Source organism: Chrysemys picta, chromosome 2 (genome assembly GCF_011386835.1).
Source record: "Chrysemys picta bellii isolate R12L10 chromosome 2, ASM1138683v2, whole genome shotgun sequence".
Lineage (NCBI taxonomy): Eukaryota > Metazoa > Chordata > Testudines > Emydidae > Chrysemys > Chrysemys picta.
In genome coordinates, this window is record NC_088792.1 from 107,312,359 (window position 1) to 107,335,085 (window position 22,727).

The 22,727-nt window shown below is 39.8% G+C and overlaps 1 protein-coding gene across 9 annotated transcripts in view; it reads right to left on the reverse strand.

Annotated features, from left to right (window-relative positions):
- GRB10 (growth factor receptor bound protein 10) overlaps positions 1-22,727 on the reverse strand; it is a 198,043-nt gene that overhangs the window by 13,754 nt on the left and 161,562 nt on the right. For all 9 annotated transcript variants that reach the window (XR_010598448.1, XR_006172682.2, XR_010598449.1 and 6 more), the window contains 5 exons: positions 15,750-15,865; positions 12,867-12,941; positions 9,035-9,172; positions 8,053-8,163; positions 5,124-5,222 (listed from right to left, as the gene is read on the reverse strand). Coding sequence is in view for 5 of the 9 variants with exons in the window: in XM_005278534.5 (XP_005278591.1) it covers positions 5,124-5,222; positions 8,053-8,163; positions 9,035-9,172; positions 12,867-12,941; positions 15,750-15,865 (539 nt within the window). In the remaining 4 variants the exon portion in view is untranslated. The remainder of the gene's footprint in view (positions 1-5,123; positions 5,223-8,052; positions 8,164-9,034; positions 9,173-12,866; positions 12,942-15,749; positions 15,866-22,727) is intronic.

Sequence of the window (22,727 nt, forward strand, 5' to 3'; positions counted from 1 at the left end):
CAAAATTCAGTAAAAATTAACTGGAGACAGAACTGTGCTAGTGGTCATTAAAGAGACACTTGCAGCTCACAAGCCTCAGTCCGAGAATCACTGGTGTAGATGTAGCACTTAATGCGTCTCCTGTGGCTCTTTTGCAGCACATAATATTAAAACAGTCTGATTTAGCCACTGAGGTCTGAGTATCCCTGATCTGCACAAATCAGATACACATTTTGTATTCAGGTACAGTCCAGGATACAAGAAACAACATGCACATCCTGGAGTACATTTATCTAGTACAGCCTGTTTTGTATTCACTTACAAATGGGAAAAGGATTTTCTGTACTGTAATTTACAGAGAATTGTTCTTAAAGATTAACGGGATAGATAATTTGGAAAGCATTCAAATCAATGAGTTCTGATTTGGAAAATGAGAGTTTAATGCAATCAGGGCACAGAGAATGGACTGAAAAGCTGCAGTTCCCCATATGTGCATGTGTGATAGAGGAACTTCACTACTAATGCAAAAGTGACTTTGATAAAATTATTATAAATTTACTCTTCTAATGTTAGGTCATTACAAACTTGCCTGTACCTTTACTGAACTGTAGGAGATAGTCACCACTACTTTCATGCATATGGTGCTTGTAGAAAAGTTCCTCACACGCATATATTTTTTATTTATTTAATTATATGAAATTAAATGTCCAAGCTAAGGAAACTCCTAGGAATTCTGTTGACTGTCAACGTGACAAACTCCTCAAGTGTCCAGGGAGAGAAAACCACTTTTATTACCCCTAAGGATATTTATACTAACTCTGAAATGCTATTTTAATTCCTATTTTGCTTTATTTTTTTATACTAATATCTTACATGCTATGTTTTGAAAAATGGATGTAAGCTTGGTTGTTGTGATTGGTGCTTGGTATAGAATATCTGATAGCAGTTTTTAATTGCAAATTGTATACTGCAACTGGTAAACGCCATTTGGCCTATAAGGCATCTAAACCAGAGTATCTTATCACAGAACAGGACACATCTGTTGTCTAAAATGTCAGTTGGAAAAGAAATGGTTTATCTCAAACAACAGACCTTGCAAAAGAGTTAGGTCCTGACTTCAAGAGGATGTTAACAGCAAAAAGAAGTCACGTATTGCGATGTATTATCAGAAGCAAAAAAGTTGGTAGTAAAGAGAATTATTTCACAGTCATTCTAAAATCTTGCTCCTTGAAGCCTTAAGAAAAACATTTATACTTGAGAAATATTTTGTAGAAAACCTTTGTTTATTTCTTAAATGTTGAGATGGCAAGCCCTGGTGAAATGTAATTCCTAAAATCATTGCTATGTAAATAGTAAAATGCTTTTTGTACTATCATGGAATCCAGTGACCTTGTTACATTGATTACTGATGCAAGTATAAAATATTTATATTAATGGGGATTATTTAGCAAACTATCTGGCATTCTCAAGCAGCAATTCCCTCACCCAACTCAGGAAGACAAGAAGAATCAATCCCTGCAAAAATTGTTATTAAAGAAGTCGATGATTTTTCGTAACTAACTATTTAAGCTAAAATCTAAGAATTTATTTAACTTTAAGAGCCTATTTGGAGAACTAAAAAACTTCTATGCAAAAGAACAAGAGTGTTTGGACTTTTAAAAAAAGAATTTCAGTTCCTGTTGAACTTCTCTCAGAAACACCTGGATAAAAAGGAAGTTAAAACTAACCTTTAAAGTTATCTAAGGTTTTTCTGCCACAAGAGAACAAAGACAATTAGATGTGTGTTGCATATTCATTAAGCATACTGCGTATTCTGAAGGTGTAACCATAACCAAACCCTGAAGACATGGAGCCAGTGAAAGGAGGACATCAGCCAACTTTGAATCTAAACAAGCCTGAGAGATGTTTTCTTAAAATGTCATGAAAATAGGAAGGAGAAGATTATAAAAACTCTAAAGTGAGCCCCCAACACACACAGCCACAGCCACACACAGCCAAGAGATTAGATTTAAAAACTCTCGTAGTGATTTTATTGGAATATGGAAATGCTCTTTTAACTTAAGATGTTAACAGTTTATTTGGTGATTACCAGGAGAGTTAGACCAGATAGTTCTGGAGTGGAGACAGGGGTTAAGTGTTGGGTATGTCTATAATGCAAAGAAAAACCCCATGGCTGGCCCGTGTCAACTGATTTGTGCTTGCAGACTCAGGCTGCGGATCTGTTTCATTGCTGTGTAGACTTCCGGGCTCGAGCTGGAGCCCAAGCTCTGGGACCCTCTGAGACCCCAGAGCCTGGGCTCTAGGTCTCTGCTGGGTGGGAGGGTCCCATAGCTCAGGCTCCAGTGCAAACCCGGAAGTCTACACAGCAATGAAACAGCCCTGGAGGACGAGTTGGTTGGCATGGGCCAGCCCCAGGTTTTTCTTTTCTGTGTAGACATTCCCACTGATAAACAGAAAAATAGTGGGAGTTAACGAATATTAAGAATCCTAAATCCAGTTAAGAATATTAAGAATATTATGTTGTCTTAAGACAGATCCATAAATGGCTTCTAAGTAACTGATTTAAATCCTTCCTTTGATTTATTAAGATTTAATAAAGATTATAATTGGGCAGAGTAAACAAAGTGTTTGTTATTCCTAAAAAATCAACAGGACGCACCTGCCTTGCAACAAAATTTTTGCACATTTATAAACAGTCTTGGTTTTCTAACAATACACTGAAACTAGGCTCACAGCAACTTTGGGAATAAGACCTTGGTCTCAATTTATGAAGAGAAAAGTGGCTCCACCAAAGGAGGGCCAATTCTCAAGGGTGCAATATCTACTCTCTACGACGTGGCACCCAGAAGAGACTGTGTGTTGTGTCTTTTGTTTGTTGTGTTGTCTTTTGTTTTCTTTTCCTTTTTTATATAATAAAATAGCCAAGGTTAATAATTGTGATTATTTTGCTTGACTTTAATAATGGTGCCCCTAAAGTATGTAGAAGAACCCCTGTGACTTAGGGCTTGTCTACATTACCCGCTGGATTGATGGGAAGTGATTGATCCAGCAGGGGGTGTGGAGGGAGGGGGTGTCGATCTATTACATCTAGTCTAGACACGATAAATCGACCGTTGAGCACTCTCCCGTCAACTCCGGTACTCCACCAGGGCGAGAGGCGCAGGCAGAGTCGATGGGAGAGCGTCAGCGGTCGACTTACCACAGTGAAGACACCGCGGTAAGTAGATCTAAGTATGTCAACTTCAGCTATGTTATTCATGTAGCTGAAGTTGAATAACTTAGATCGATCCCCCCTCCCAGTGTAGACCAGGCCTAAACAGTGGAAATCATATCCCTGAGTTGGCACCTAGAGAAACAATTCACGATAGCTGGACTACAATAACTTGTTTCTCAAGACTAAATATTTTTAGTAATTTGGGGGATAAAAATTACATGGCACACAACACAAATTTAAAATTACCACTTTCTACCCCACTCGTCTGGAAATTAGCCAGGACTAAAGACCAACCAGACAAACTTTTGAAACTGAGGAGTGGGTCTGGGGATAAAAATGTTGCAGAATAAGGTAAATATACTACTATGTACTTTCTGTGTCCTGTGCAATACTTCCTGGTAAACATCATGTGTGAGGGACTGTTTGGCCACTGATAACTGATTACAATAGAAAGTGATAATGTTAATCTCAGAGGTTGTAGAATTATCCTGCAGTTAAGACGGTGCCACATTCCTACCAGAGCACTGCAGCCTGTAGAGTTGATACTGAACTTCCTATTTAGCCTCAAGAATACACAACGTTGGCTGACCCCAGAATCAAGTTGCCCTTTTGTTTATGACGTGACATTGTGTATGGAGATGCTATAAATGCATTAACTAGAATCTCGGGCATACATTTTCAAATGTGACAAGTTATACTGGGTGACTCTTAACCCACCTTAAAGACCTCTGATTTTCAGAGTGCGCTGAGTACCCAACCTCTGAAATCTGGCCCTTCAAGGTGTCTCAGGAGTTGGGCACCCCATCATCACTTGTGAAAATTCTAATGAGACAACATTAAATTTGTGTTGCCTGCGTGGATCTGAATTCTTATGCATCCACCTTACAATATTCACATAAAGCTGTAGCATAGAAATTGAGAGTTAGCACGGAGCGGAGGCTTTTCATGGATGAGATAGTAGAGAATTTATGTTGCCCTTGACAAACGTGAGGCTCTGAGGTTTTGAAAGCCTCTAGGGTCTTCTCCTCCAAATGAGATTTTCAAGGTTGGAATTTATAAAGGGTACTTCTACAGATCTGTAGATTCTAACCGACCTCCTCCTCGATGGGAGCCAGACAGTCCATTGCTTCTGTGCTAGAACACAAAAGATTGTTTCCCACTGAGGTTTCTCTCCACAATTCCCCACCCCAATACAATCTATCATACAAGACTCTGAACTACACCACCACTCTGCCAGCCAAGTGAGGAAGCTAGTACTACTCTTTTTGTCAAGAGTATACTGCTAAGTCTCCTTCCTTGCTCTCAGCTATACATACTCTTGACCTAGGTCGGATGCTGAATCATGTTTTATTAGAAGCCACACCAGTTAAACAAAAACACTGCAAAAAAAACCACTACAGTTTTTAAAAGAGAATTTGCCTCAGGAAAAAGAAAACAAAAATTCTGAACAAAATGGCAGGACAGGACACTAGACTTGTACTAGTTAAAATCACTGCAAGTTAATGAGTCTAAATACTTGACCTAAACTCTTGATATTCCTTTTTTTTTTTTGGTAGATTCTGCATTGACATGATGAGTTTAAAACCAGTGACTGTTTCAATTTTTGAGGCAAACATATACTTCATATTTTGCCATGCCAGGATTGCGTTTTACTTATACATGCAATGAATACAATCTAATGCTGTGGTTACAAGATTCTGATTAAAAGCTGTATCCAGTATTTTAATTTCCAAAATAGAAGTATCTGCTGCAGAATATAGTTGACCTTGGGATACGTAAGCGAGCAGTTCGATAAGAGTAGCTAGGGATTTCTTCATAAAAATATTGCCTTGTGTATTCAGTGCACAACGGTATGGGAAAACTGAAATCTCTCAAGAATATGAAGACAGCTGCAGACCTAGCCTAATTTAGGTTATGAGAAAGTAGGTACCTTGAGGAGTCTAAATGCAGTCATCCAACATGTTCTGCTCTGCTCATCTTCAGCACACAGCAACCTCAATTCCTTAGTTTCATTTCTCACTCTGTTGGGCTACAAAATGGAAGAGGGAATTAAGTTACGTTTAACAGGAAAGCAACAGCACTTGACATATACTGTATAGGAAAGGCAGGCACAGAGAGTAAGAAAACGGGAAGTATTTGCCAAGACAATACTCGTTCACACTGAACTTGTGTTCAGTGGAGATGAAAATATATTTGGAGAGTAAAGTCTAGAACCAACTTCCCTGACTGGTCCCCAATAAAAGGAGAGTGATCAGTTTGTAACCTTTGCCATTTTACAACAGTCTGCCACTCGAACTTCTTGTATCCAAGGTTATCAAGACACTGTATAATTTAAGTAAACTAATCCTTAAAATAACCTTGAGAATAACGGCTTTGTCAGCCCCATTTTAAAGATGGGACTTGGAGGTAGAGAGATGAACTGACTCATCTAAGGTCAAACATGAAGTCTGCAGCAGAACTGGATGCAGGGACCAAATCTCCCAACACTCAGTCCTGTGGTTTAACCACACCACTCAGATACCACTATCTTATCGTTGAGTGTTTTTTCCTGCCTTCTTACTGTTCATGTTAAGATTAATAAAATACTTGGAAGTATTTTTTGACCACCTACACTTGAAATAAGGAAGACTGTGGGTAATTTAAAACAAAAAATGATGGGAGTTTATGTTTTTGATAGGTAAGTTTACCCGACAATTATCCATTCTAACGGCTCCTGCTGTCCCCTCTGCAGATGGAGGAAGCATTACTGCTGGAGCTACTCACACCTCTGCAGACAAGAGGCCAGAGAATGTCAGGCTTGCCTTGTGAGGAGCTACATACATTGCCTTAGATAGCCCCATATCAGAGGGGAGGAGAGCTCTACCCCTCCCCCTCAATGCCTATATAAATGGCTTTCCCTGGTTAACTCAGTATGTCTCCACTAGCCATCATTCCTTTCCTGGGGAGAGAGTCTATTTCTAGCCAAACAGTACTTGCTAGTGAAGAGACAAGTTCACAGCAATGAGGAACTCCTCTCCAATGCCTCCACCACCACAAACCCTTGCAACTCATCAATAAAAGCAGCTCCCAGACCTGTCTCCTCACTCCTCCCCTTAGATTTTCTCCTGAGGCCTGTTAGGATGGAGATATCCTATCCTATCTCCTAGAACTGGAAGGGACCTTGAAAGGTCATCGAGTCCAGCCCCCTGCCTTCACTAGCAGGACCAAGTACTGATTTTGCCCCAGATCCCTAAGTGGCCCCCTCAAGGATTGAACTCACAACCCTGGGTTTAGCAGGCCAATGCTCAAACCACTGAGCTATCCCTCCCCCCCCCCCCGGATTGGCGGGTAGTGTTTGATGTATCAGGGATCGATTTATCACGTCTCTTCTAGACACGATAAATCGATCCCCGAATCGATGTCTGTACTCCACCTTGGCAGGAGGAGTAAGCGGAGTTGACAGGGGAGCTGCGGCGGTCGACTCGCCGCCGTGAGAACGACCAGGTAAGTCGAACTAAGATACTTGGACTTCAGCTACGCGAATAGTGTAGCTGAAGTTGCGTATCTTAGTTCGAATCCCCTCTTCCCCCCCAGTGTAGCCCAGGCCTTACATGGAGGCACACAGTAGGTAACCTTATTTTCAACAGTACCCAAATGACAGACAATTGGATTTGGGTGCTTTAAAAAAATTTTACCAGACAAGTTGGTGACAACAATGAGAAAGAGGGGTGCACACTGAGGTGTGTCTATACACAAAAGTTGTACTACTTTAGCTATGCTGGGTTAGTTAATATCAGTACAACCCCTAGCATGGAAGGCATTATATTGGTAAAAAGTATTCTGTCTTATTCCCCTTCCCATATAAGCATAAGCTATACCAGTAGGAGTATCTTTATCCTGATAGAACTGCAACTAGTCTAGTGGTTGTACAGATATAAAACTTTATTGGTTAAAAAAAAAAAAATCATCTCCCTAACTTGCATGGTTATACCAGTACAAAAGCTGCAGGTAGCCAGGCATAACAGTTAAAAACCGACCCCATATACTTTACTCTTCATTTTTCAAACTGACCTTCTGCTTTAAAGTAAGTGCAAATAAGCTGCCTGTTATATTGGTGCATTTACCTCTGTTTAGAGTGTGATCCTCTGCTATGTAATTTGGGCACTTGCTCTCATAAGGAGCTTTCCTTTTCACAGCGATTAAGGTATGAAAAGCAGAGGCTATATGTGAATGTCTGGAGCGAGCGTCTGAACATATAACCCAAGGCCATCGAACAGGCTCACTACCTGACAGCAGTTAGATGATTTTGTACTCAAACCTGCCAGTCCAAAAGACATACCGGGTTTTCAAAGCACAGAAGCACGGATACTTAAAATACACCCACACGGAAATTGAATGTCCGTGACCCTCAGATTATATATTTAAAGCTTGAGGGGCCCTCTCATGTAACTAACATCAGAGCTTCGGAACCCCAGAGTAATACCCAAGCACGCAATTCTAGGTTTTCCGTTGTGGAACCTCGTGAGGGCTTGTCTGCTCAATTATTTGAAAACGCCATTGACTTTTACATTTAAATAATCTTAAAGACATCATTTAGACAAAATCACTATATTAGTAAATGCACAACCTCGAACAACTATCACTGCTACTCGATTTGCTGCTGTGCAAAGCTTTATCCCTTACAGTCAGATTGTGCTGCCCTCCTACCCTCACCTTCCCACTGCCTAGTATCAGACTCCAAAAGTCTTTCTGAAGTCAATAGGATTACTTAGTGAGTAAGCTTCTACACATGGTGAGTAAGGGTATCACAAATTTGCTAAAAAAAAAAAATGCTAATGATTTCAGTTCCACCTTGGGAACAAGTTAATGAGAGGAATTACCTTTACACAAAATCCATAGTCTGCAGGAGCATTATACAATTTCTTGCCTGCTATCAATGAGAAGATATTGCTGTCTTCTAGGTCAGCTAACAACTGCAAGTGTCTTGGCTCCTGTGGAAATATTGTCATTTTAAATTGTAGGATTAAACCTGAAACTTTTCAGTGCCAGCCATACCTTCTCTGAAGAATAACATCCATCAGAGGGCAGTGTATGCACATTTAAACTGCCTCTCTCTAAGCACTTGAAGTTTTATTTAACATATAATAAAATGAACTGTTTGACCTTTTCAGATTGGCTATACGTTTATAAATGTAAAGCTAAAATTGTTCTCAGGATGCATACTGACAAACTGATCTGTATTTCTGAGATATCTGCTTGCAAGGGAAATACCATGAGACCAAAAAAACAACCCCAAAACAAAAACAAAAATACCAACCCCCCCAAAACTATACAATAGCAGAAGAAGGGTGAGGGTTTATGCTGAAAGTTGACAAACAGTTACATTCTGGTATGATGAAATGATGCGTAAAGCTGGTTTTGCCTTCTACAGAGCTATATTGGTTCTGATTAATGTTAATTTGTTTTTCAAATTTAATAATTCAGCCTTTAGTTTCCATCTAAAATAAACCCATAAGAAGTTCACTTATGAAGCAAGTGTTTTCTCCCAAATCCCTAAACTCTCATTTAATGCAACTTCGGTAGCCACTTATATATTTTTATATATTAAAAGCACACGTATATCTGAGTATATTATTATTATTATTATAAATACATTCAAAGATGGATATTTCAAGATGAAGGGATGTAGCAACCCAGGTCTTGTTTGCTACTTGTCCATAATTTATTTATTGTTTTGCATCATCTCTTTTCTTACAGAAAACTCTGGGGAAACTTTTATATTAAAAAATCTACTGTAAGTAGAAATTCATTTTACATACCAACAATTTTAGTAACTCAATTCTTAAAAAAAAAAAAAATTACCTTTGAAGTTCCTTTTGTGGAGCAATAAAGTCCTGATCTTCTCAAACACACATATAACTTTTTCCATGATTTCCTACCCAATTCTTTCACATGCAAGAAACCTTGAATTTCAGGGCAGCTACTAGAGTTTAAAAAGTTCTGTGGGAGATGAAAATTAAAAATATTAAGTTATATGATTATGTACCATAAACATGGACAGAGCTAGCACCACACCTGTAGCAAGGAGCAGTCAGTCACAGTCACTGGCTTAGACTTGAATGTTCCCTGGTGAGAACTGCTATCTTCTTTCAAAGCAAAGTAGGTCAACATGCACTAGGGAACTTTTGGTGTCCAGCAGCTGGGTCCACATGGACAGTTAGTGGTGGCAGGCTACAGCATTGTTGATTTACACCCCAGCTTGCCATGCACTAACTGTTAGTCTAGACACACCCTTAGTTACACTTAGCACATTGGCATATTCCTGTTTACCAGGCAACAAGCACTGAGGTCTTCCTTGCTCCAGTTGTGGTGCTAGCCAATACAGAATGTAACTATTCTTCCATACCACTATTCCTCTTGCACTGATGAGTACAAACTGATATTTCAACCCAACATTTACACAACATAGTCAGGCAACTTATTAATTCTAAGAAATTTGATAGCCCCTAGAAATGTGCCAACAAGTGTAGCTTAGAAACAACTGACTGGAATGCAAAACTTCATCCAGCAAATTTAGATAATGAACGGCCAATTTATGGATTATCCACCTCAAATTAATATCCTGTGTACCCCCTTCTGCCATCCCCTGCCCCCTGGGGATATGCACAGGCAGCAGAACATTTCACACTCAGTAACTCAAACTATATCTTTACAACTACAAAGGCCTCTAGAAGTCAGGACCAAGAAATATTTTAAGAAATTAGGTTGGTATGCTATTTCTAACTTATATAGAGATGCTAGAAGGTGAACTAATGGGAACAGTTTAATATGCATTCAGGCAAATGAATCACAGAACTGTAGGGCTGGAAGATATAGGTCATTTAGCTGAGGCAGTATTGTTATCAGATATTTTAATCTAAAGCATGCTGCAAGTACATGTATTTGCTGCAATGCCTAGGGTTACCATACGTCCGGCTTTTCCCGGAAATGTCCGGCTTTTTGGCAATCAAACCCCCGTCCGGGGGGAATTGCCAAAAAGCCGAACATGTCCGGGAAAAATACCGGCCGGGCACTTCCTCTCCCGCGACTGCTCTGCTCCTCCCCGGACTCAGACTTTGGCTCTGTTTAAGAGCCAAGCTGCCCGAGCCAGTGCTACCGGCTTCGGGCAGCCCCCTTGCCTCCGGACCCCAGCCGCTGGCCGGGCACTTCTCCTCCCCGGCTCCAGCTGCTCTGCTCCGGTGGCTGGGGTCCGGAGGCATGGGGGCTGCCGAAGCCGGAACGCTCGGGCAGCTCGGCTCTTAAACAGAGCCGAAGAGTCAGGGGAGGAGCAGAGCAGCTGGAGCCCGGGAGAGAAAGTGCCTGGCCGGGGGCGCAGGGTCCGGAGGCAAGGGGGCTGCCCGAAGCCCAAGCGCTACCGGCTTCACGGGTTTGCCGGGCAGCCTCCAGACCCTGCGCCCCTGGCTGGGCGCTTCCCCTCCCGGGCTCCAGCTGTGCTGGGGAAGCGCCAGCCGGAGGCGCAGGGTCTGGGGGCTGCCCGGCAAACCGTGAAGCCGGTAGCGCTCGGGCAGCCCTTTCCGCATGGCTGGGAGGGAGGAGGGGGACTTGGGGCGGGGACTTTGGGGAATGGGCAGGGAATGGGCGGAGTTAGGGCGGGAATAGGAGGAGTTGGGGCGGGGTGGGAAAGGGGCGGGGCCAGGGCCCGTGGAGTGTCCTCTTTTTTAATTTTTTAAATATGGTAACCCTAGCAATGCCATGATTTTAGTAAGAATTTTTCTAAACAAATTTGAGTTTTGTTGAGGCAGTTTTTCCATTTAAAACCACTGATTACCAGCAGGGAAGGAGACAAGGGCTACAGAGCTCAGGACCTCTGTCCTCAAATACTCAATCTTCCACCAGAGCCTGAAGTGCTTCTCCTGGCAGCTATTGCTATGTTCTCTTCTCACCTCGTGCAAGACAAAATAAATTAAGAGTGACGGGGTGTAAATCAGGAGTAAACCCAGTGAAGTTGGTGGGAGCTGCTAAGCATTCAGCACTTTTGAAAGACAGGCCACTTATGTAGGTGCCTAACTTTAGATAACTCGCTTTTGAAAATCCTAGTCACTTTAGAAATACATTTGTATGTCAGAGTGCTGATTAGACATGAAAATCTGTCTAATCCAGAGCCAGTAAGCTATTGGGTGAAGCCAGTCAGTTAGGACTTATGTTTCATGCCCTTTGAATATTCCATGGAAGACTTGATGTTCTTTACATTTGTGTTGCCCTGGTTTTTATTCACTTGGTAAAAATAAGCATGTAAGCCCTGTTACGAGGTAAAGAATCTTAGAGGTCAATGTCTGCTTCTCTTAGGATGCCAAGCACGTGCTCTGTTCATATTGCCACAACATACTCCTTTATAAGAACTCTGAGCTGCTTTGAACTGAATAAGGTATAATATATGTATGTAGCATTGTTTCAAACTGTATACATATATATAATTTTTACAAAACTTTAGGCAAGCATCTATCATATTTCTTTTCTCTTGTCTCCTTTAGTGCCATTCAGGATGTATTAAACCATTGGTTTTAATCTTATTTTGCATTTATAAGTTTTTAGTTATTTTTATACGAAAGGTTGATTCTCATTGATTGGTATAACCACTGACATATGTTTATGTGAAAGCAAATAAACTTACCACTAAATTTGTACTTCTTGCTAACCATGAGAATACACTTTTTACACACATTTGTTAAAGCCGTTATATATCTTAACATACATTTATTCAGATTCTTAATTTTTACATTTTTTATTATGTTAGCAAATGGTGAGCAACTCGTTTCTTATTTACTAGATGACGGTACTTTTTATTCAGGATTTGTGTCAGGCTGCATTTGGATAAAAACTAGCATTTAATTAAACCTGTACAAAACCAGCCTTTGAAAAGTGTGTTAGTTAAATAAAACTACCATAAATGTGCTGGATACATAAGAAGGAAAAAGGAAGTTTATGATAAACAAATTCTGCTTTTAAAACTGATTTATTAAACAAGGGAAATATTAACATAGTTAGTGAACAGACGGATTGTTTCTGGCCACCATGGGTCAGATTTCTAAAGGTATTCAGGCACATAAAGATGCAGATAGGTACCTAGTGGGATTTTGCAAAGTGCCTCAGAAGATGAGATGCTTAACTTTCACCGGTGTTAAGCATCTCACAGTAGATATCCATGTACATACATAGGGTCTTGGATAGGATTGTGCTCAGGCAGGTATCCTGTCCCGCCATCCTTGCTGCAGCAGTTACACTGCTATTTTTAGCTCACTAGCTCAATCAAAGCTAACACATGCATATCTACCTGATCTGGAAAAGTATACATTTAGCTGCTGTGCAGCTGTAACCTGGGTGGTCAGCAAACTGACATTTATCACACACACACAGAACGCTGTAACAGCTTAGCCATCATAGGCACTACTAACAGTAGCCCATGGTAATGCCAGTTGGCAATTTAGTGGGCATATGCAAACTAACTACTAACTATTAATTTTTACAATTATTTAAAATCTAAATTAGACTGGCTAAAATCTGCAAAAAAAATCAACATTATGAACATACACTAAATTAAAATCTCCTCTTTTCCTGTTCACGTTTCCAGTCCTCTTTAATCTTCCTCCCTCGCCCTTTATAAAGGCTACTTTAGCACAAGACTGTCTTAGAATACCTGCAAAAGTTGCGATTGTGGGATGCTGCCGTTTGATTGCTGGCACCAAGCAACCATCTGCTCTGGAAAGAAATTCTACAGGGGGAAAAAAAAAACAAAAACAAAAAAAAAGACAGTTTGGAGTCAGACTGCATTTACATACTTCTGGTTAGTTAGTATTAGCTAATGGACTAGATCAGATGAATCTTTTCCAGTCTCCACTTTCTATGATGATTATTCTTACTTGAATTAAAGACTTCCTTACGCTGTAAGTGATGCTAAAGCTTTCAAGCCCAATTCACTTCCTTTTTTGACCTCAACAAAACACCCCAAACTACACTGATATGGCTTTTTTTCTTTAAATAAAGTTTGCAATATTTCATAAGTACATTTCTCCATCTGTGAAATTAAGGATAAATTTATCTTCTATAAAGAACATTCTTCTCCTTCCTCTACAACAGAAAACTCAATCTAAGACAGCTTTCAAGGTAGGGACAGGAGTTCGGAATTACAGACTCTGGTTTCTAGCAATGGAGGGAAAGAATGGTACCGTGGTTAGGACACTAGCTGAGGACCTGGGAGATCTAGATTAGAGTCCCTGGTCTGCCAGAGACTTTCTGTGTGGCCCTGGGCAAGTCACTTAGCCTCTCTGTGCCTTAGTCCCCCATTGGTAAAATGTGGATAACAGTACCTTCCTCACAGGGTGTTGTGAGGAAAACTACATTAAAGAATGTGAGATGCTCAGATACTACAGAAATGGGTGTAGTATAAGTACCTTAAAATAGCTGTTTTCTCCCTCTAACCAAAGCACCGTTTTATGTTGTATTAGGTTGTTCAGTTCCACCAGAATGGATCATATTAATTACCCAAACTTTAATGATGAGAAAACATTGATGTGTAACTGTCAGCGTCCCCCACCCCCCTCATTTGCTTAGCAACTCCGCTGAAATCTTGACACCTTTCAATCTATCAAGACAAATCCGCTTTCAAAATCTTTTCCAATACATTTACTGTGTTCAGGGCAATGTCAATGTATTTCTCATAATGAACAGTTAGCTAAAAAGTATTCCAGGAAAATGAATACAAATTTTTCTGAACATGCATACATACACAAGATCTGCATACTTGGTACAGAATTCTCTGCTGCACAGACTAGATACTAACAAGCTCTAAGTAAACATCCATTCCTCTTACATAACCGTCACTGTAGTGTAGTCATTTATTTTAGAACCAAGTATCTTGTGTGACACTAACATGGTGTTTCTAAATCCTCCAAGTGTTCTACAGATGCTCAATACTATGATCTCATTATTTACCATGAGTTATGACATCGAAGTCAAAAAACTTAATATTTAAAGGATTACCTTATTTCAGACTTCCTCTTCCTAGCTGTCTTTCTGTACCACATTTTAAAATGTCTATCACATAAATGCCTTGGTGTACTGCATGACATGCTTACAGTATACATTAATTACATTAAGTTACTCTTTGAGCTATTAATCATTGTTAGAATGCTGAATGCATGGGTATCTATAAAGCCAAATTAAAAGGTTGCCAACAAGCTAAACGGCAATAAAATCTACTGCACTTAGGAACACTGTTCATTCTACTTCAGCTAATAAAAGTCTTATTCTTCAAGGCACTAACAGATTGAGGGTGAAAGAGGAATCAACCTCCTGTCACATCATATAATTAGCCAGATGAATTATGAAGATTAAATTTACCATCTTCCTTTAAGTACTAGCCAACACCAGATGCTTATACCTGACTGAAGGGATCAGTGACCTGATCTGGTATAGAAAAAGAAGGAAGCATTGTTTGATGGTGAGATCATGGGACTGGAAGCCAAATATTATGGGTTCTATTCTTACCTTTGCTACCAATTTAGGTAAATCACTAAAACAAATGTGCTAGTTCACCAACTTTTCACCTGAGATAATGCTTCATAACATATGGGTGTGGCAAGGCTTAAGGTTAAAGCACTTTGAGGTTATCAGATGAAACATACTATAGAAATGCAAAGGTTATAAATCATGTACATTCCATCCAGATATTTCAAGATATCATGGCTGGGGCAGTTTGCCAAACATACACCAGCAGCTGGATCTGCAAATATCTATGTGTGCACACAACTAAGGTTCGCACCCGCTGGGCCATGTCGTTACAAGTTTGAAAATCTACTTCCAAATAAGCTTAGAAAGATTGCTATACTGTTAAAATCACAATAGCTTTTAGGTTCTTATAATACTGCATTAGTTTCAATGATATAATCCAAAACCAACTGAAGTTTCATAGGCAGAAGGGAGGGGAGGAAAAGGAGAGGTAGAGTTACTTTGATCAGTACAGGAAAAAGAAGAAACCCACTAGAAAACAGTAGTAGGTTCACCTATTATGAACCCCTATTCAACATACATACTGACAAACAGGGAAAATAATCAGGTATGACAAGCACCTTAGAGGTTACCCACAGGTTTCTTCATTACTGGCAGAAACTAAGAGGTCTGGATATTCGCATTATTTGGTCAACTTGCTTCATATCAATTAATAACTTTCAGGATAATGAACAAATTGAACTGTTGTTGCTTAGAGAAACCAAGCTGGGCTTTGCCTTTGTATGGTCATTCTTAGACACAGCAACAGCCACCCCGAGACAATCAGATTGTGCAGTCTGATAATCATCAAGATTCTCATTTTTGGGCATAAGATAAGTTAAGCATCTCTGGGCAACTGTGTTACTTGTTTTCAAGAAAGTTGTTTTATACAACGAAGACCTTGCCATGCTCATTAACCACATATATAATATATTGTGGGGTCCCCATTGTGCTAAGCACTATACAAAGATACAGTATGCAACAGCTTCTGCCCCCAGACAGTTTTACAGTCATTCTGGACAATGAGACTCACCATTGGATTTTTAAAAAATTCATATTTTGCATAATTCTTCCTGAACAAAAATTTACTTTCACTTCCCATAGTGGACTCGACTTGGACTACGAGCTCATGGTCTTCCAAGCACCTCTCTGTGGAGGGAAAATACAATGTTAATGTCTAATCAGGTAGAAAAAAGAAAAATGTTCCAAATAGTACAAGTGAAACTGCTCCGAATTCATTTGTTACACAGAAATTCTGTATTAAGTTATCAAAAGCCTCTGTGGGGAAAAGAGCTTTTATAGGCCTCAAATTATGCTGAAACTGGACTTAGAGGACCAAAACTGTAGATAAAGCAATTTTACTTTAAAAATGGTTTAGATTTAACATGGTAGGGTTTCATACAAATAAGGACTTTTCGGAAGGAAGAGGTCATAGGATGGTTTGTGTACCCCACTGACTGCAAGAAACTTGAGTAATACAAACTAAATTTTTCTTTTGGTACTTGGTCTATTGTAAAGGAGTGAAGGGGTGGGGACAGCTTTAAGAAACAAGTATGATGGGACCACCATTAAGCCTTGCAATGTAACTGAGGTGGGTGAAAAAACATCCTATTCAGCCACACTTTTCAAAATCTAGTATGATCCTGAGGTGAACTTCAGGCCAGATTTATAAGATACTGTGTTTATTATAGAAGAAATCAAAGGATCTCTCTTAAAGGAGTGCCAACAGACAGCAATAGAGGTTTTGTACTTATCACAGGAAAATTTTCTGCGACTAAAATTGGTCATTTGTATGAATGAACATCCCACCACTATTGCTTCTTATAATTCAGTCAAAAAGTACAATACATATGAAAGAATGAACAAGCTAGTTTAATGGGAACTATTCTATTGAAACAAGTAGCTCAAAGTTTTAAAAAACAACTTTTAGAGGACAATTGGTGCAAGTCTACTCTGGGACAATGATGTCAGTGTCCTGGCAGGCCTACTGAAGGTTTCTAGGAAAACGTCTCGGTATTTTTCAGAGACAAGGTGGATGAGGTAATCTCTGTTACTGGACCAACTTCTGTTCTATGCAGCATTGAGGTAGCCGTGTTGGTCCCAGGATATTAGAGACCAGCTGGGTGAGGTAATATCTTTTATTGGATCAACTTCTGTTGGGGGAGAGAGACAAGTTTTCAAGCTTACACATAGCTCTTCTTTAGTTCAGGGAAATGTACTCAGAGTGTCACAGCTAAATACAAGGCGGAACAGATTGGTTGCATTAAGCCATAATTCACCCCACCCCCTCTCCACAACTGGAGAGGTGTTAACAGACCACTTCACCTTGAATGTTCCCTTGAAATATGTGTTACCTACTTATGCTAAACAATCTGTTCCAATTTATATTTAGTTGTGACACTCTGAGTATGTTTCACAGACCTAAAGAAGAGGTATGTGTAAGTTTGAAAGTTTCTCTCTCTCACCAACAGGAGATGGTCCAGTAGAAGATATTACCTCACCTACCTTGTATCTCTAATATCCTGGGACCAAACACAACTACAACATCACTGCATACAACGTTTTCTCTATTTTTCAGACGGTTCATTATCAAGGTTTCTAGTATATAACTAGGAATGGGCAACCAATTCAAATAAAAACACAACTGACCTGAAACTCTGCTTAAAATTCAAGCCTCTTGTGGTTCACAGCCTTCCTCACTTCACTTCCATGCATCTTTGCACTTTCAGGTTTCAGACAGGACCAGAATTATCAAGATAGCATGGGGAAAAGCTTCTCTTGTGATATTTTCAAGCCCAGTGAAAAGCAAAAAGTGATTGAAATCTCAAAAGCAAGCATATTCTTGCATGCCTTTCAGTTTAATTTAGTGGGCTCAAGTTAAGATTTACCTTTCATTAGTAATGATCCACTGGAGGGCCAACTGTCTTTTCCCCACCTGCATTCATCTCAACTGTGACATTTCATTGTGGACTTTAGAGGTTTCCAAGCCTTTGAGGCCACCAGATTGGATTACTGTACTTCACTCCTCGTGGGGCTATCCCTGAAGATCATTTGGAAGATATAGCAAGAGCAGAAAGCAGCCTCCTTTTTAGTGTGCTAGCCACAGAGAGCATTTTACATCTAGGGTCAGATCCTCAGATAGTATAACTGGTCATAGCTTCACTGAAGTCAATGAGGCTGTGACACCTTATACCAGCTTAGGATCTGCCCCCTAAATCTCTAAATTCTCCACTAGGTTCCGAATATAATTTGACATATTGATTTTAATTTATAAATCACTATGTTGTTTTGGGTCCTGGCTACTTCAGACCATCTCTTTCTCCAACAGGGTAACAGGTCAGTGGGGTGTTTTTCCCCTGAATAGTCTTTTGATTTAAAGATGCAGACTTGATAGTAGGTTGTACCCTGTAAAGGGCCATTGGTTCAGGCACTGCCTTTCCTGGTTGATCTTACAGAGCTTAAAGTCTTTCATCTTTCATGATACAGTGTAAAGCTCACATTGATTTTAAGGTAGTCAGAGTATATGTCTTGCTTATCCTGAGGAAGCGTAATTTAGGCCAGCATTTGTCAATGTGGCTTGTACTTTGCCTTTTAGTTTGTCTAAATACACTCTATGAATGTTTGACGGAAGTATTGTGTAGAGATGAATAAAAAGTCCTAAACTTGTCTCCTTACCAATTTAGTTTCCATCTACCTCTGAAATTTTGTGGTGGTATTTCTGCTGAAATAACATATGTGACACCCTGACACTCCCTTATTCACCACTGTCACATAATTAGGGTATGTTTTGCACAAAACATATCTTGTGAGGTATCATTCTAAGTCTTGATCTGCTAGACATTAATGTTGGATTGTATGAGCTATCATCATATGTGAAGTTATGAAGTTTGTCTATATATGTGTTACTGCAACATGTTGTGAGGTTGAAAACACCCACAAGCAGCCTTTCCGGTACAATAGTAAAAAAGGCCAAGCAATGTTAATGGCTTATTGAGGAAATGCACACAAGCACAAGGATTACCCCAGGAACTAGGTACAAGAGAAACCTCTAAGAGATAGCACTACACAATGGGAACTGTTTGACCCAGGTCAGAGCAAAAGAGCTTTCCAGCAACTGGGAAGAAGATATAAAAGGGGGAAATGACATCATGATGGTACCTCACTCTCCCTACAACACCACACCTGGAAACACCTGAGGAAAAAAGGCTGAACTGGGGGAAGTGATGATCCCAGGCTAAAGGGATTTCTAGCCAGTGTATGAAACCTGGGAAACCCAAGCTGCAAAGCAAAGGCAGCTTGTGCCTTAAGAATCCACCAGCCTGTTTATCACTCAGGGTGAGAATTTGCTAATTCATATCCTAGTTAGTGTGTTAAAGCTCAGTTTGCGTTTTTGTTTATCTATCAGGGAGGGAGCCCAGGCTGGCGGGTAAAAGGGCACAGTGGTACCCCCAGTTCCAGGTGGCACCCCAGGGGAACCAGTCATAACACAATTTGAATTTTCATGTTGATGATACAAGCCAACCAGAATTTGAACATTTTAGCAGATGTAGATGTTGAGGGGAAGCACACCCACAGCTGTCAGTGTGCTACATCTTTACACAAGCTGCAACATAGGACATTCCTTCTTTTATTGACTAATGGGATGAGGCTTTCTACAAAGCTACTTGGCTATGGATGTACCAACACAACAACTTTAGAGATGCACTGAATTTTGGCTCCAAAATTAGAATCACAGATATGTGTTAAGTGTTATTAAATGGTAAATCACAACAATTATGTAAAGTTATTTGTTTTATCTGGTTGTTTTATGCTTATCCTCAAGAAGTTAAACATGCTACTCTTGTGCACTCCTAGCTTTAACTCAATCACAAATAAGGATTTAATTCCACATTGCCATTATATGTGGACATATTACAATTGTCACAGGCGCTGACTTTCCAAAGTGCCGGGGGGTGCTCGAACCTCCGGCTCTTCCCCAGGCCCCACCCCCACTCCACTCCTTCCCCCAAGGCCCCACCCCCGTCCCACCTCTTCCCGTCCAGTTCTGTCCCCCGAGCCTGCCAAATCCTCCCTCCTCCCCTCACCCTCAGATTTTTCATGATGTAGTAAAGCATGCCCAAGTACCAGACAACAATAATCCAGAAAGAGCTTACATAACACTCTGAAGGACTCTAACCATAATGCTTAAGGAAGGCTGATTAGATAAAGTTACTAAAAATGGCACCCGCTAACCAATCTGATCTATTCCTTGTGTTTATTCAAAGTCCTCTCTGGGGTCACTTCATAATGACAACCATTTTTTTAAACTGCTTTTTATTACTGTTTAAACCTGCACAATTAATGCATGTGAGTTCAGTATAGGATCCATCTCATTTCCCCATCGGTGTAATACCCAGAAAGTTCTGATTACAGAACTATGATTAAGGGCAATTATGCAGCAGCCAGAAGAACCAACAGCTTGAGTTTCATTTTTTCAGTTACTGAGGTGGCTCTTAGGAAAAGTCATATTTTTACTTATAAAATTAAGCAAATTTTATATGGAAGTAAATGAGATGATGTAAACATGGAACCACACAATGACACTACTTTCCAATTCATATTTCCAACACCAGCTCTACACTTTACAGCTCTATCACTGTTCCAGGTATGTAAAATTTTGCTTTCGCTTACCAATGTTAAATAAACCTGTCCAGTTAGAAAATGAAGTTTACAGGCAGACATTTTTACATGATCAAAGAACATATTTTCATGAACACTTCATCTCATTATTGTCTTTATCAGACATTAACAAGAAACTGAAATAACTCAATTCCCTCCCCTTTAAAAAAATAGTAGGTAATAGTGAAGCAGAAGGAGAGGAAGATGGCAACCTTCATGCGGTCCTCCCTGTTAAGGGCTTCGGCACAATCAAAGCCAGCAACGTGGTGACTGAATGTTGACTGATGGCCTCACGGTCTAAAAGACAACTCAAGTGGCAATCTCAAGAGAAATGGCCCTCTTTGGGTCAAACATAGAAATGTAGGATCACACCTTTGTGTATGTCAAATCAACGTAGAAGGCCTCGCTTCTGCAAAATACCATTACTTGACCAAGCTACTATGCGAACAGAAAGACTAGTAAAGCAGCACACAAGGAAGACACTCATTTGCAAGAACAACTAGATTTCCAGAGTTACAAATAAAATGTTTGGATTAACTGAAGTTTTAGAGATTAATGTCAGATTTTAAGTAAAGTGCAATGTGACCTTAGATGCCAGGAATCTAAACGGGTCTAGAGGCTATATCAAAAACATTGGTTCTATACACACAGTTTTGGATACACAAATTAATTTGCACGCTCAAGTAGCTGTTTGCACCAATTTGCATGTGGAAATGTTATCTGGATATACAAATGAGTGTGTATGCAAAGTAAGCAGTCTGGTTAAGATCCCTTTGGTAGCAGGGACCTAAAATATCACCGCACTAACCAGTGAACTCTACATTCCAAGAAGTTAAATCATGCCACCATTGTGTGATCCTGAACTGAACTGATTCTGCAAACAGAGCTCCTATGCAGCAGAGTAGGTTAGGAGGAAAAAATAAACTATTAGGAGGCCATCGTGTTCTTGGATGACTTCAGAACCACCTTCTAAACTAAAGCATTACTTCTGCTGATATCTGAGCAACAGCTAGTTTTGTCAGAAACATCTTCTAGAAATGCGTCCACAGAGCCATGAGAATCACTTACGTTTTCTTTCCCCTCACCCCAAAACAGCTGGAATGATTGTTTCACATCTCAAGTGTACCTAGATGTATTACAAAAAACCGCATATGTAGAGGGAAGGTTTTAGAGCATGGGACACCTCATTGTAGACTGAGCTGTGGGGTGGTAAGAGAAGACTATAAGACCACAATCTGGCAATATCTGAAACATGCACATAAAAGCCTCTCAGAGCAGCCACCCAAGGGCCAGCAAAATTTGGTTGCATGGCAAATGTTCTAACTAAGCTTAACCAAAATTGTGCTGGTGATTTTGGGGGATAGGTGGTATTTGAATTCTCCGGAGGATGGTCTTTAGTGCAATATATATTTTGAATATATAAGCCTCCACTCTATGGAACTGAGAATTCAGGTGAAGTTTCTTTCATGTGGCAAACTACATTCCCTTTTTTATCTTGGATGCTCTTTCAATTTTGCATAAAATCTTGTAATTTTTTCACTCTCAAATCATGAAGTGTATTTTTAAGACCTGTAACATGGATATACTGGATTGCTAACCCTGGAACACTCTTTTAGCAGTTATTTTCCCCCTTGGAAAGTTTCATTATAACTCAAGTTGCAGTTTGTACATTGCATTTAATTGAAGCAATCCAGGATTTGCTTCATGCTTTACTATAAAATGGAGCTCCGCTATATGCAGATTCTACTGTATATAAATGCAGACTGATAAGTATCTTGCTCTTTTCCCATCATTGTTAATTACCAAGTTATTTGTATGTAAACAGAAGCTTTTGATTTCCTAATCAGTCTCCTGCCCGATTCATTCAGAGATGTCACACACCAGAGTTTGACAGCACAATTAGTCACCATGGAAGCTATTGTGATGTCACAAACACTGAATTGTGGCATCACTGAATGAATCTGGCAGGAGAAGGATGTTGATTACAAAGCAGAAGGCTTCTGTTTACACAATACCTTGGTAATCAGCAGTGATGGGAAAGGAAATATGGAAAGAGTGCCTGGTAGTTTAATGAGCATTGCTAAAATTTTAATAATTTTCTTCCCACATGTGAATATGGTGCTTTAGACTGACGAAATGTAGATTCTGTAACTTATACTATCAATTTTGTTTTATGCTATGAACAAAGCTGGAAGCTGTCATTTTACATGAACCAGGTTTCCATGTTTATGGAATAGTTAGTTCCATTTTTACATTGAAAAATAGAATCTAACTGGAAGAATTTGTTAATTGGGTTAAACTGTAAGACATTTTGGAGAGTTAACTTGCAGAACAGTAAACTTCTGTGTTTAAC